Source organism: Triturus cristatus, chromosome 5_2 (genome assembly GCF_964204655.1).
Source record: "Triturus cristatus chromosome 5_2, aTriCri1.1, whole genome shotgun sequence".
Lineage (NCBI taxonomy): Eukaryota > Metazoa > Chordata > Amphibia > Caudata > Salamandridae > Triturus > Triturus cristatus.
In genome coordinates this window covers 1,013,296,624-1,013,312,144 of record NC_140588.1, presented here as the reverse complement: position 1 = coordinate 1,013,312,144, position 15,521 = coordinate 1,013,296,624, and the positions used below count along the sequence as shown (strand labels likewise).

Here is a 15,521-nt window from a genome sequence, read left to right as displayed (position 1 = left end):
CAGTCCGGTGTTGTGGAGTGCTTTGTGTGCATGGGTGAGGAGCTTGTTGACGGGAAGCCTGTGCAGGTCTTTCAGGTGGGGTGTGATGTGGCTGCGGCGAGGGATGTCGAGGATCAAGTGTGCGGAGGCGTTCTGTATGCGTTGTAGTCGTTTCAGGAGTTTGGCCGAGGGTTCTGCATATAGGGCGATACCGTAGTCTAGCCTGCTGCTGACGAGGGCCTGGGTGACCGTTCTTCTTGTTTCGATGGGGATCCACCTGTAGATCTTGCGGAGCATGCGGAGGGTGTTGAAGCAGGAGGACGAGACAAGTCAGCCTTTCCAGTGGCAATAACATCTGACTGGAGGGTTAGTGAGCTGCAGTCTTTATCATCCTAGCCTCCATTCCTGTCTGTTTTTCCAGACAAATTGGTGGTTTGCACTAGAGCCTCTACCCTCCCGAAAGTGGTGACATCTTTCTATGTGGGCCAATCTATCCGCTTGCCCACTTTTTGCGATCCTCCACGTCCCTCAAAAGAAGAGCAGCGACTCCACCGTCTGGACCCAAAGAGAACGTTGTCATTCTACCTTGGCCGCACACAAGAGTTCCGGGTGTATGACCAACTCTTTGTGGGGTATGTTGGAGCGAAGAAGGGTTGGGCGGAACAGAAATGAACCATTTCGTGCAAGGTCGTTCTCTGTATTAAAATCTGCTACGCGCTGGTAAAAAGCATCCCACTGAGTGCTTAAGGGCTCATTATACAAGGTCTAAAGCTGCAGCCACTTCATTAGCATGTGGAGTCCCAGTCCTGGACATCTGCCAGGCAGCAATGTGGGCGTCTCTGCACATGTTTACTAAACACTACTGCCGGGACAGTCCGGTCCGCAGAGACGGGCACTTCGCCCATTCAGTCCTGCAAGGCTTTTTAGTTTAGAATTTGTCCGCAGCCCACCACCGGGTATGGTATTGGTGGGTATGCATTCAGAGGTAAGGAATCTGCGGCTAGATGTCTCTATCAGATGAACAAGTTAACTACCTTTGGTAACGCATTATCTGGTAGAGACAGGATCGAGCTGCAGATTCCTTACCGACCTACCCATCCTCCCCACTCAGGAAGACAAGTTTCTAGGGTCAGGACTAATCCCTTTCAGGGACCTCGTTGGGACACACCAGTGTCAGTGCACTTCATGGCTCTGTACTCCCAGTGTGTGAAGCCGTGAATATTAATTTGTACGCGCTGAGGTGGCACCTGTATAGGTGATGCAGACTCCACTTCGAGCGTGGACGGCACAGTGCGGAACCGATCAACGCCACCTAGCGGCGCATGGGTATTAGTCGCACAAAAATCTTCCAGATCCAGTCTGATGCCCGGGAAATTAAAAGATAAGGAATCTGCGGCTACATCCTGTCTCTACCAGAGAATGGGTTACCGAAAGTAAGTAACTTGTTCATTACCTGAATGAAAAATAGATGTGTAAATAATTCAACAATAAATACACATTATTTAATTTATATTTCTAAATAGAATAATTTCACAAAAATAATAAACCACAATACTTTATTTATCAATATTACTGTTATAAGCACAGAAACAATATATTGCTATTTGCTTCTTTGATATTTTTGTCATCCCAATATTATGACCACAAAAGTATGCTCATTCTACATAATGAAGTCGATATTCAGTATTTGTACCTCCAAAAAATAAGTCCGCAATGAATCTACTGCCAAAATATCTACGGTATCCATGTGTTTTCCTACAACACTTGCACAATGCCAGACTGATTATGGAGCAGCCCTCCCAAATATGCTAAGTCAGAAGTTGGTGTAATACATTGGCCTGATCCTATCAATGATGGCAAGTACGTTTGGATTTTAAGAACTTAAAACACATCAAAATTTCTGCACAAAGATATTTATGAATGATAGGTATTTTAGCAGTGGCTGTGCATATGAGCTTAATGGTATCACAATACGTACAATGAAACTAAAGCTAGTCTATATATGGCCCTTGTAGCAGGTCGCTAGTACCAAAATGTTTTTGTTGTAGATCATTCTATGCTTTTATGATAGTAAAAGAGTGGCATGTTTAACAAATGAAAAGGAAACTGACCAACCACTGTGCGTGTACATTTAATTCAGGATTTTCTGCGCAATATACCTGACAGTGTTCTATCCTCAGAAATGTACGGATTGTGGATGGAGACCTTGGATATGCAGCATCTGGAGTTTAAAACTGAAGCCATTAAAAGGTTTGTGAAATGATAAATTGGTGGGTTTGCAGAAGTGTGTCATTGTAGTGACGAGGTGAGACAGAACGAACCGCAATAGTCACATTAGCATAGTTAGAGGCACAATAATGTTGCCTGTTATGCACTGTCCTCTTTCTCAGTTTTTGGAAACATTATTTGACTAGTTCTATAAGATGCAGGAATATTTTCCACTGCTTGCACCTAGTAGGTCACATCTCTTGCCTCTATTTTATGGTTTATTTTGGCAATGAAAAGCGTCAACTCTTAGGCTTCGCTGCTCAGTCTATGCCCAGCAACTGTGGCTCAATATTTCAGCAATCATTAGAAACCCAGATTCTGAGATTGGTGCACTAGACGTTTAATAACTTGTCAGGGCTTATGTTTTTGTACATGGAAAAGAGATCCTTACAACTGATAAGACCATCTTTAGAAGGTACAAGATGCTACTGGCCAGCTGCTAATATACTAAAAAAGGGAGATTCTGCCACCACTTTACTAAGAAGCCTTTAATAGTTTCCAGTGTGAACTCTTGAGTCGTCTGCCTAATTTAGAAATTCTGCTTTGTACTTGGAAACAAAGTCTCTCCCACATACTAATCAGAATCGATGATCAGTTCATTAAATTTGGGCCAGGTTTACACTCTGGTGGACACAGTACTTTGTTGCAAACACTACAGAGTACACTGTACACTTCATATAGAGATGGACTTTAGGCAACCACTGGTATGGTGGTTGCTTTCAATCTACAAAGATGACCGCTGTGCCCCCAATCATCTCTAAATTTGACAGATGGTAGTCTGTCAAGATGATGGAGGTAATGTCTGCCACCCTGACTGACAGAGTACCATCTGTCAAATTCTACATCGGGTCCTTTATTTTTTCAACTCAAGATCCATAAGAGTGAGCATTAGGAAAGGCCAGTTTCCCTTAACATTGGTGCTCTCTAATAGCAAACTATTCTGCTCTCTAATAGAACTTATTCTGCTTTTATGGGCCTAGGAAAAATCATGACTTCCTTCCTCTTTGTATAACCCTCATGCCGCAAAAGCTCTGTACTGACTCCCCTGCCAGGTTCTGATCTATGCCCACGTCCACTCTGGGACACATCCTGCCTTTAGAATGACACTTAAGTAAGTTCAGGAAGCTAGGGGAGGGTATTAAGGTGTTTGTTCTCGATTTCGTTTCTTCCTGTCTAATTATAATACCCTTTTTATGGGGTACATTTATACTTTTATGTCACAAGTATAATAAGTGTATTCATGTACGACTGTGATTTGTTTTTCTCTTTTATGTTCATTTGTATGATTTTATTCTTTAAAATTGAATAAAGTATTTGATTCATTGGTTGACACTTAAATGAGTGTCTTCCTGTTCATTTCAACGCTCACCTGTAATGAAATGATTAACGGTTTACAAGGGTATAGCAATGTGCACATTATATTACAGCATATACTTTTTGAGCCTTCAGGAAAGCACATCACACATGACTTACTGCAAACAGTTGAGATGCAAGGATTTGAGAAGAATGGAGACCTGCTGTCTCAGGCGGGTCTCACTTCCTTACTGTCCCACTGACACACTGGGTAATGATCCCAGAGACGGGCACATGACTGATTTTAAATTAAGAGGCCTGTTAGCTAGTTTCCCACGTCCTTGTTAATGACAAGAATTAATGTATCAAAGCCTCAGAGATTGTTTCCAAAGATTAGGTTGATGGTAATTTATACCTGGCACAGTGAAGGCTTTCTGGAACTTGTTGGTATGCAAATATAATCAAAATATGTAATACATAGAGGTTTGTTTCAAATGTCATTTATAGGTTGTCTTTTGGGCCATAGGTTGCTGGAGAGACTCCCCGAAGCCAACATCATTTTGCTCAAACACCTGTTTCAAGTTCTTTATCACATTCAGGAGAACTCGGAGGAGAACCAGATGACCGCTTTCAACCTGGCCCTGTGCATAGCGCCCAATATGCTCTGGTTGCCGACCCCTACAGGTCCGGAAGAGGAGAGCAAATCTACAAGGAAGGTACAACCCCACAGACTGACTCCTAAAAAGGTCTTCCGGTAGAACAGGAGATTGCAGTGGTTAGATGTCAAAATATTGTTTCAAGAATATTATTATACCATGATATCATGAGGAAAATATCAATAATCCAAAATTGGTAAGTATAGATTCACTTTACTGAACCCTGGGTATACCTATCCTAGTCAATATTTTTTTCCTCAATGTTTTTCACATGATATTATGGTACAATGATACTCTTGAAACAGTATTCTGTTCCCCTTTCTGTTTAGAACTTGCCAATTATTTTGCAGGTTATTATTTTCTTTATAAAATGATTCAGTTGGTTCGTCATAATACAGCCATTTGAGGTAGGCCCCCCAACTTTGTTTAAAAGGTAGCATAGATTTGATTCTCAGATCATTTGTGCACATGGGTACAACTTATATTGAAAAAAAATGATTTGTCAGAGCCGAACTTTCCCCACTGCATGGTATTCTCGAATAGGGAAATTCTGCCAGTGAGATGGAATTTCCACAATCTCAAATGTAGGGTAGGGGTCGCCTTGGGCATTCCTCAGAGGTCCTACCTAAATAAATGTAGGCGAGCACCCACAAACTTGTAATTTTGAGGCTAGTCACATACCTTTGGGGTTTGCTTTTCTCACCTCTCTGGTGAGAATGGAGAGTGAAACTCCCTATCCCTATTTAATGGGGTTAATGGGGAAGAGATTTTGATTCACAGAAAATGTTTGATTGTGGATATGCACATGTTTTTCCAGTATTCTTTCATTTTATCTCAGGACATCTCAGTGGAAATCTTTAAAATAATCAGGGCAAATCAAATAAGAGAATTGCATTTTGATTTGAATACTTTTTTATTAGGTTTTACAAGATAAGCATATACATCAGCACTATGAAGCATAAATGGCTAATAAGTAGATTTGCATTTTGTTGAAATTAGTAAAATCATCTGTTTTATGGACATCAGTATGTATTACGTTAACGCAGTGGCTGAGATGAAGAATAGGCTTACAACATCAATTTAGGTATTAAGTTAGCTTAAGGGGAAGAATTAGAGATAAAGCTGGAATTAGGGCCAGGATTAAGGTGCATGCTTACCCCCCAACTTTTTCACTGGTATCTGGTGCAACTTTGAATGGGAGTGTACTAGGCTCCTGCTAACCAGACACCCCCCGTACCAGTGTTCTTTACCTAAACTGTACAATTGTTCCACAATTGGCACCACTTTAGGATCCCTGGTAGACCCTAGTAGGTGTAACCTGTGGTAACTTTGTCGTTGAAACTGAAGATGGCTGCATCACAAATTGTGCCACCTAAAGGGGCCCCTCACCAAGCTGATGCAAACTGCCATTCCAGCCACCTTGACTTGGTGCAAAGAAAACCAAAGAGTTGACATGGCACACATCCCTATGTGCCATGCCTTCCAACACTACATGTGGCTTAGGTAAAACACCCCTATAGCAGGCCTTGCAGCCTAAGGCAGAGTTCACTATACCTGTGTTAGGGCATATCTGCTGGAGTAGATATGTCCCGGTGCTATCTAAGTTCACCCTTAGGTATTACCAGTGCACAGGGAAGCCATAACGAGTACCCCAGCGTCATTACGAGTTCCCCAGCTGCATGATGGCTTCACTGAACCCCAAGGTGTTTAGTACCAAACACCTCATCTTAATAAAACAACACTGATGCGAGTGCTGTATATTAATAAATGCACCCAGAGGGCACCTTAGAGGTACCCCCTGAAAACCGAAAGACAAGTAGTGTGTTGACTGACTGGTCTTGTCCAGCCAGCCACTATAGACAGGTTTCTGACCTCCAGAGGTGAAAGCCTTTGCTCTTGGAGGTAAGGAACAAAGCCTGTTCTGGGCAGAGCTGATCACACCTCCTCCAAGCAGGATGGGCATATCAGAGCGGGAAGCATCAAAGGCCCTGCAGCCCATTGTTATGCAACCTTAGGCCTCTCCTCCCACTTTTTAGCAGCAAGATAGGTGGGAAAATTAACAAGATTAGGAGGTGTGCCCACACCACCTCTAGGGCTGGCTAGCTGGTGTGGACCCTCACTTTTCAGATTTCGCCATGTTGTTTTGGACAGAATTAGCCTTCTATTGGCAGGGTTATACCCACTCACCACAGGAAGTGGTCATGTTGAGGGTGTACATACCCTAAAGGTCGGTAGCCCATTGGCTACTACCTGTCACTCCCCGTAAACACCCCTAAATGGACTATTTAGGTGGCACGCATGAACCCAAGAACTCAGATTTGACAGATCAACAGAAGAGTAAAGAAGATTCACCGCCTGGCGTGAACTGCAGCAGAACTTTGGCGCTAAACCCTGTTGTCCTCAGCCCTCTCTCGACAATCACAACAGAGTGACTCCTCTCGGAAGATAGAAAACTACCAAAGCCTTGGGTAGCCTGCCAGCACTTTAAAAACCACAGACAGTCTGCCTTAGAGTAGAGGAGCTATTCCCCTGCAGTCCGCAAGCACCGACAAGCAGAGTCCGGTCCACCGCCTAGCAGCTCCCAGCCCGACCGACGCCACAGACGACCAAGAGAAGGTACTCATGCTCTGGAAGATCGGATCTGTCTCCCCCCGAATGTGAAGACACCAGGACCAACCGGACGCCCTGCACTAAACACCATCTGCGAGAGACTAGTACGGATTCTCACTGTACCAGGACCAAGCAGCCGTTGAATGTCAGCATCACTGAGACCCACTTTGAGAGTGGCACAGCCGCTTTGATTTTTCCCCTACCAGCGGTTTGTCCCTCACCACGAGGTGCATATTTGCGCACCCATCCCAGCTAACCTAACCCCTCTGCACCCAAGCTCCATGACCCAGGTCCCAATGAACTGGCTGAGCCCCGGTTTGGGATCCCTCAGACATGTCAGCAAGTCCCCCTGCAACGGCTCTTTTCATGTGGCCCCCCTTCTCCATAGCGCCAGCTACCAGCTTCACCAGTACCCTGCTACCGGTAGAATCCGAGCGGTTCCCGAAGAACTGCTGGTAGTACTTTGAACCTTGGTCCACTGCTATTCCGATCCCAGAAGGTGAACCCCTGAAACAGACTATCTGCCTTTATGCCTCTTTGACATTTCCCTCCCATAGGATTAGATTGTGCGTAAAATAGCACAGGTTTGAATGTTTTAGTGCCCATTTCTATCAAAAACGATACTTGCCGTGAAACAAAGTACTTGAGTTCAAAATATATATATATAAATAAGTGTTCTTTTTCTAAATTGGTCTCGGATTCATTCTGTAAGTGTGTGTCTCATTTATTGCCTCTTTGAGTACACCAACTGCTTAGCACTACGACTTTTAGTATTATCTACTTTTGCCTCTGTAAAGCCATTGGAACCCACTCGACTCTGCACAGTAGTGTAGTTAGATTTAGTTCACTATATAGAGAGCCAGCTTCCTACAGTCAAGTTAGTGTTAGTGGTAGGATTTTGCTTGGTTCAGGTTAGTGATTAGGGTCAAGGTTTAGATTAGGATCAGATTTAAGACAAGTTTAAGTTATTGCAAAGTAAGACTAGACATCTAGTTTAGTATCAAAGCTGTTGTGAAATAGTTAAGATCGGGCTTAATGAATACATTTAGCTAATCTTAAAGGTAGGTTAGTGATATGGTCCAGTTTAAGTTTAGGTATGAAAATGTATTAATAATACACACTGGAGGCTGGGGTGATGGGAAGAAGCAGCAACATAGTATTGAAACAATACATAAGAAAAAGATGCATGCACAACACAGATTAATATAATTAGGAAGACAGTGTGGAAGTCACTCGTTAAAGAGGCTGATCCCACTATGATCCAGGAGAATCTAATCTCTTTCAAGTTGCACGTTGGTGGTCATGAAAGGTCGATAAATGTATGATCTCATGATAGTCCAGTATAAGGCACTTACTGTTTGTCCTGTTGATACATCCTGAGAGTATCATAGAGCACCTGCTGATGGAGCCTCCCTTTGTAGCTGTACCAGTCAGTAGAACCCTTTGGGTCGTACAGAAGAAAATTTAGGGCCTTTTTTAAAATTCTGCTGGACAGGATACTCTATTGCAAATGTGGCAGATACCCTGTCTGCCATATTACAAGTGCATTATAGCCAATAGTACTTGAACTACAGCCAACAGGTTATCTGCCACAATTGTGATGGAGTATCAGATCCATCAACCTCTATATATTTGTCCCTAAACTCTGAATAAGAATTTAGATTACAGTGGTAAAGCAACTAGAGAATAGTACAGGAAGACTCTTTTTAAAAATAAAAAATGTGTGGACATAATTGGACTCTTCAGCAGACAACAAATATGCTATGGTGGTGAAAATATCCGAATGATGAGGAGATCAACAGAATTGAACTCTGTGCACAAAAATGGCTGTTACAACCACTGAGCAATCCCTATATTGTGAGTAAGCCTGTAGCTAGCTGCCTGGCCACTAATAAGCTGCATCAACCGTTGTTATTACACTAAAAAATCTGTCATGTGCATTTAGGGAAATGTTATTTGTCACTAGTCTGTTACTCTCAGTGTTGGCATTCACCTTCCCATATCTAACTATTGCGTGCATCCAATAGGTGGCCATTTTGGTACAGTTTCTGATTGAACATTCCCTACAAATCTTCGGGGACGAGAGCCTGTTGTTTTTCGGAAGGACTGATGAGGAGGAAGAATCGCGAAGCTCGGAAGATTTAGCAGGTATTTTCTTAGTGAAATTTTGATTGTTATTAAGGGTGGGCGGAACTCATGGAGTTTCACTCCACAGAATTCAACGGAGTTGCTTACAAACTCAATGAGTTCCACAGAGTTCCATCAGCAAGCAAAAAATATGCAAGTCACGCTGCAATTTAGAGCCAGCAGCTGGAAAATCAGCACAAATGGCATCATGCGGTGCGCAGGAGCGCGCAGCCATTAGAGTGGATTTTATTTCCACTGAGGTCGAAATACTTACTCCAGTATTGGAACTTTCATAGATTCCCATAGCTTTTATCATTCCCCGTCGTCGGAATGGGAGCCTCAGTAAATAAAAAAAATAACATAGCAGTAGGTACAAAAGAGAAAGAAAGGCCTAGGCCTCATCTCATTTTGTAGCATATCCCCCTCTTTTTGTAAAATAGACCAAAAAACATGTAACAACCAATCAGATTAGCCTCACCCCCTAGAACCTTCCTGAGAGAGCCTCAAATTTTCGTAGCCATTGTGTAACAGTAACCACATTTGCTGAAGGCTGAGCTTTCCCAGGGGAGGAGGGCTTGAAACCGGGCATCCCTACCGGCACCAGGAGTCGAGGTCGCCTCGAAAGATGAACCAAAAAAGTCCAAAAAGGTATGCTGCGCTTACTGGCGCGGAAAAAAGAAGAACTGATGTCAGCGCGCGAGGGCGGCGTCTAAGTACTCCGACGTCATCCCAGCGATCACAACGCCGACGACGGACGCGGAGCCGCAGACGATGCCTAGCAATGCGCAAGGGTATTGCTGACGAAAAATCTTTCCGGATCCAGCCTGACACCTGGGGATATTCTAAGGTAAGGAATCTAACTAACGTGTTTCTTTCAGATACATTAGTCAGTAAATATTACCAGATACAAAATGTGCAATAACAGGAAGGAGGGATAGAAGGGAAAGCTCACCGCTTATTGGAAGAGATTCCTCAAGACTGCTTGTCCCACTGCCGCCTCACTCCGTGTGGAAGAGTCCAAGCAGTAGTGCTTTGTGAAAGTATGGGCACTGCTCCATGTAGCTGCCCTACAAATGTCCTTGATAGGAACTCCAGCGAAGAGAGCAGCAGATGATGAAACTGATCTTGTGGAGTGAGCCTGTACACGTCCTTCTAGCGGCTTACCTGCCGCTTGGTGATAGTAGTGAATTGCGCTGGCAATCCAACGTGAAATTCCTTGCTTTGAAAGGGGAAAACCTTTTCGAGGAGCACTAAAAGCGACAAAGAGTTGCGCAGATTCCCTGAAATCCTTTGTGCGCTAAAGATAACATTTCAGACATCTCTGGACTTTCAAGGAATTAAGAGACCTTTCTGCTGGAGTCGTAGGTTGAGGGATTAAAGATTTTAGAACGACCGGTTCATTCAAATAGAAATCCGAAGGGACCTTTGGAATACATTTTGGATTCGTTCTTAGAATCAGAGTGTCATTTTTGAACTGTAAAAAAGGTTCCTTAATCGTGAGAGCTTGAAGTTCTCCAACTCTCCTGGCTGACGTTAAGGCTAGAAGGAGGGCCACCTTCCATGACAGAAATTTGAAATCTGCTCTATGAATAGGTTCAAACGGAAGACTCATGAGATGAGCAAGAACCAAGTTGAGTTGCCACATTGGAGTCGGAGGTCGAACTGGAGGGAAAACTCTAAAGAGTCCTTTCAGGAATTGTTTGACAATCCTTGCTATGTTATTTTTTTTATTTACCGATGTTCCCATTCCGACGACTGGGAATGATACAAGCTATGGGAATCTATGAAAGTTACCCATACTGGAGAACCAAAGTTACAGGTAAGTAACTTGTTTTCTTCTCGAACAGCAGCAAATCTGCTTGAGAAGCAGCCCTCTGACCACTGCTGCTCTCCACTGCCCGCGTTAGAAAATCTCACTAAAGGATGCCGATCGCATTTCTGGAGCCTCGTGGGGAAAAAATTTCGCCATGTGCCAATTGGAGGAATTTGACAAACTCTGCCAATTCCACACCCCAAATTTTATGTGCATTTTTAAAATGCATACCTCAATATCCTTTTAAAGTCACTTTGTAGATCTTAGGTCTGGCAAATTATTGAGATGAGGTCTGAACTTTGTATGCAAGAAGATCGTGATCTGGTGAACGTCTGAATGTGGGAATTGAAATGGCAAAAAAATTAAATTGCAGAAAAGAATGAGGACCGGTAAGACATGTAGGTGAACATGTTATAGTCAGAGGTGGGTCTTGAGAGCATTAGTTGGTATTCGGAACCTATACTTTGAATAGGATTGACATCTTATATTAAAATATATAGCACAATATCAACCACTTTCAATGGCTTGTTATTGCTAGTTAAATTTTTAAGACTGATAAAAAGATGACTTATTTGAGAGGGTTACCGCACATAAAAAGATAGGCAGTCGTAAAGATACTACTCGTAAACATTGCATTGTGAATTGCCCAAAAATCGTAAACTTACACAAAAATGTACGTTTACCATTGTGAATCAGTGCCATAAAGTTCAAATCATTGTAAATAGGCCCCCCCAAGTCTTTGACTGCAAAAGATAATTCAAGAAATAGTTTCAAGTTTGTTTGCTCTCAAACAACTTTGCTTCCAGAATACTTCCCTTTATTATTGTATATTCACACTTAAGAAGGTATTGGGCCCGATTTAGACTTTGCTGTATGGAGTAAAGGCAGTCCAGGTGAAAGAGAACTTTACATCTGCCGCCGTGTCTTCACTCTTCCCACCAATTTTAGAGTTCTCTGCCAACTCTGCAGTGAACTCTCTGGTTTTGTATGAACCGCTGTCACAGCATCTGTTCCTTACTTTATGACTATCTACCTTTGCCTCACCTAAGTTTGCATAATGTAATTACTATTGCACTGTAGAATATTCGGCTATTGAGGTTAGGAATATTGTAATACTCTATCATGAACAGAATATTGAGGACAAAATATTGAAACATAAGAGCATATTGAGCAAGTATAGATTTACTATTCTTAACTTCATATCTCTGCACTTTGAAGATGTGTGTGTAGATACATATATATATATATAGACACAAACCTATATATCTTACTGTGTGGGTCTGTGAGTGAGTTTGTGAGTGCCTCTGTGGGTCTGTAAGTGTGTGTACTGGTCTTTGTGGCTGTGTGCATCTGAGTGGGTGTGTAAGTGCCTATGTCAGTCTGAATCCCTGTGTGGGTCTGCGAGTGAGTGTGTGAGATCCTGTGTAGGTCTGAAAGCCGGGTCTGGTGGCTTAGTGGACTAATGTGTCCACTGTGGAGGCCTGTGTTTGACCTCAAGATCATAGGTTCAAATCCTGATGGGTTCACTCAGCTTTTCATCCACCTGAGGTCAATAAAATGGGTACCATTAAGTTGGATAACAATAAACATCTGTTATTCAGCGACAAGTTGCGCTTTACAAATACACATGTTGTTATGTCTGTGAGTGTGTGAGATCCTGTGTTGCTCTGTGAGTGGCTGTGTGGGTTTCTGAATGGGTATGCGAGTGTCTAGGAGTCTTTCACTGGGCGTGTGAGTTTTTGTGTGGTTCTTTCAGTGGGTGTCTGGACCTGTCAGTGGGTGTATGAGTGTTTGTATGGGTCTCTGAGTGGGTTTGTGAGTCTGTGAGTGGGTGTGAGGGTCTGTGAGTGGTTGTGTAAGTGGCCTGAGCAAGTCTGTCAGTGGGTGTGTAAGTGCTTCAGTGGGTGTGAGTTCTTGTGTGAGCTTCTCACTGGGTGTGTGAATTCCTGTATGGGCTGTTAGTGGGTATGTGAGAGCCTGTGTAGGTATGTGAGTGGGTGTATGACTGGGAGTGTCTCTGTGGGTCTGTGAATGAGTGTGTGAGTGGGACTATGAGTGAGTGTCTGGGTGGGTGTGTGAGTGTCTATTGGTCTGTGAGTGGGTATGTGAGTGCCTGTGTGGGTCTGTGCGTGGGTGTGGGAGTGCCTGTGTGGATCTGTGAGTGTGTGTGTGTGAGTACCTGTGTCAGACTGTGAGTGAATGTGTGAGATCCTGTGTAGGTCTGTGAGTGGCTGCATGAGTGCCTGTGTGGGTCTGTGAGTAGGTGTGTGAGTGGGTCTGTGAGTAGATGTGAGTGGGTCTGTGAGTCAATGTGTTTGTCTGTGTGAGTCTGTGAGTGGATGTGTGGGGGCCTACATGGGTGCCTGTGTGCGTGAGTGGGTGTGTCAATACCTCTGTAGGTCAGTGATTGGTGGTGTGAGTGCCTATGTGGGTCTGTGAGTGGGTCTGAGAGTACCAATACAAAGCTGAAAAGGTACTCCCTGTAAATATAATTCACTTCTGGAGGAAACTCCTCAATAGTCATAAGCACTGAACAGTCCCAACCATGTGTGGGGACCCCGCAGCATTAACAAAAGATATATGCATATACACCTTTATATATATCCAACCTTCCAACAAGTCAGAGGAGTGGCCATGGGGGCCTGCTTCTCTCCCAGTTATGCCTGTCTTCATATGGGCATGTGGGAGGAGCGGGTCCTCATGGCAACTCACAGTGATGTACTCTCCAGACATGTTCTCTGTTGGTATAGGTTCATTGACGATTTGTTTTTGGTATGGAAGGGCAATGAAATGGATGCGCAAAACTTTATATCGGAGTTAAACTACAATAGCTTAAACTTACAATTTACAGCACAAATAAGTAAGGAAAGAATAATCTTTTTGGACGTGGAGGTCTTTACCTCTAACAATAGGCTAGAAACACACATTCTCAGAAAATCCACGGCTGGCAACACTGTGCTGCATGCTTGTAGTCATCACCCGCCTCACTTAATTAATAGCATTCCCTATGGGGAAATGCTGCGGATTAGAAGAATATGCTGCACAGAAGTGGACTGTATACAGGTCCAACAAGCCAGCAGAGACAGGTTCTTAGCTACAGGGTATGCAGAGAGCGTAGTGATGTCAGCAATCAACAAGGGCAACAAACAGCAACGTTCAGAAATATTAGCTGATCGTCTCATGAAGGAGGTTAACCCGTCTCAATCTATTGACTAACCTACCAGGTTGGTGCTGACGTTTAATCGACAGCACAAGACACTGAGAAAAATAGTGAATAAGAACTGGCCATTAGTCTTGAACGAGCCCATACTGGGGGAACGTATATCTGCAACTCCCAGTATTACGTATAGGAAAGCGCGCTCCAAGAGTAATGCTTGATTAGGAGCCGCCCCGAGATTACCACACCGAAAAATTGGCTCAGTGGTAGAACAGGATTTTTCAAATGCTCCAGCTGTAGAGCGTGTAAGCAAGGCTATAATACCAAAACATATACCACCTCCTTTACACAGAAACCAGTTGCAATAACAACATTTCTTAATTGCAAAACTGAGTTTACGGTGTATGTGGTGGAGTGTCCGTGTGTCCTGCGCTATGTGGGTAGCACTAAGCTGCAGGTCCACAAACTGATACTCCAGCACATGCGAGCAATAACCAGTAATGATTCTGCGTATCCCATGGAGCGACATTTCAGAGAACAGCATGGCAGTGATGTACAACATTTGAAATACTTTGCCATAGATACAGTCTTGCCACTTAGAAGGGGTGGTAATCGAGAATACCTTTTGCGCAAACTGGAAACCCAATACATTTTAGAATTGGATTGTAAAGCACCACAGGGCCTGAATGTAAGTGAGGATTTCTTCACTTGCCTGTAACATTGTCTACCTCATGCACTGTTCATTGGTAATCTCCTTTTAGCTGAATATTAGAAAAATTTGTTTATTTATCTGTGAATTTTAGGGTTAGTTTAATTATAATTTTATACACAATTTTATAAACTTTATTGCGGCTGCAATTTAGTAGGGTGAGGGCGCCTTTTATGTTTTTAGATGCACGAGCGCTCTATTTAAGAATATCATGGATCTTTGCCCACTTGGGAAGGACTTGTTTTACCACACAAGGCAGAGCTTCATTAATTATGTGAACACTTGACTATACAATAAATAAGAGCCGGGTATGGTTACTATTACGTTTGACCTGTGGATGAGTTACAGTAGCCAAAAAATTGGATGTATATTGGGGAGGATGTGATAAATCCTTGAGGCATTTTGTATATTGTATGCATAACCTTGATCCGTCACTTCTGAATACAGATTAATAAGTTTTAACCCGATACCCACAGAGTCAGCACACTGAAATGTTAAATCTGATATTTATTTATTTAAATGGATTTTACTTGATTTTAACTGTGTGTTTTCTATGCCCAATATTCACAAGGCTCTGAGAATATTTATTTATTTATTTATTTATTGTCAACAAGCTTTGCACATATTTATTTCTATTTTAGAATTATTTATATGCTACACTGTGATAGGTATACAAAGAATGTTTTGTCCATTTCCAGGATGACGATAATCACGTGTGTTTTACCTGGCACTAGCACTTTAAAAATGAAAACATGACTCCATTTTGCGTCATGTGATCAAGGCCTCGTGGGAGGCAGAAAGGCATCATGGCGGAGGTGCGGGCGTTTGTCCAATAAACTATACATTTGCACTGAATCTGGGTCTGCTATTTTGTCTATTTCGTCTGTTTGGCGGCGGAATCCTTTGGTT

The 15,521-nt window shown here is 42.9% G+C and overlaps 1 protein-coding gene across 1 annotated transcript in view; it reads left to right on the top strand.

Moving 5' to 3' along the window:
* LOC146829594 (rho GTPase-activating protein 20-like) overlaps positions 1-15,521 on the top strand; it is a 462,099-nt gene that overhangs the window by 379,687 nt on the left and 66,891 nt on the right. The window contains exons 12-14 of the mRNA XM_085608292.1: positions 2,120-2,229; positions 4,067-4,256; positions 8,834-8,954. Of these exons, the coding sequence (XP_085464418.1) occupies positions 2,120-2,229; positions 4,067-4,256; positions 8,834-8,954 (421 nt within the window). The remainder of the gene's footprint in view (positions 1-2,119; positions 2,230-4,066; positions 4,257-8,833; positions 8,955-15,521) is intronic.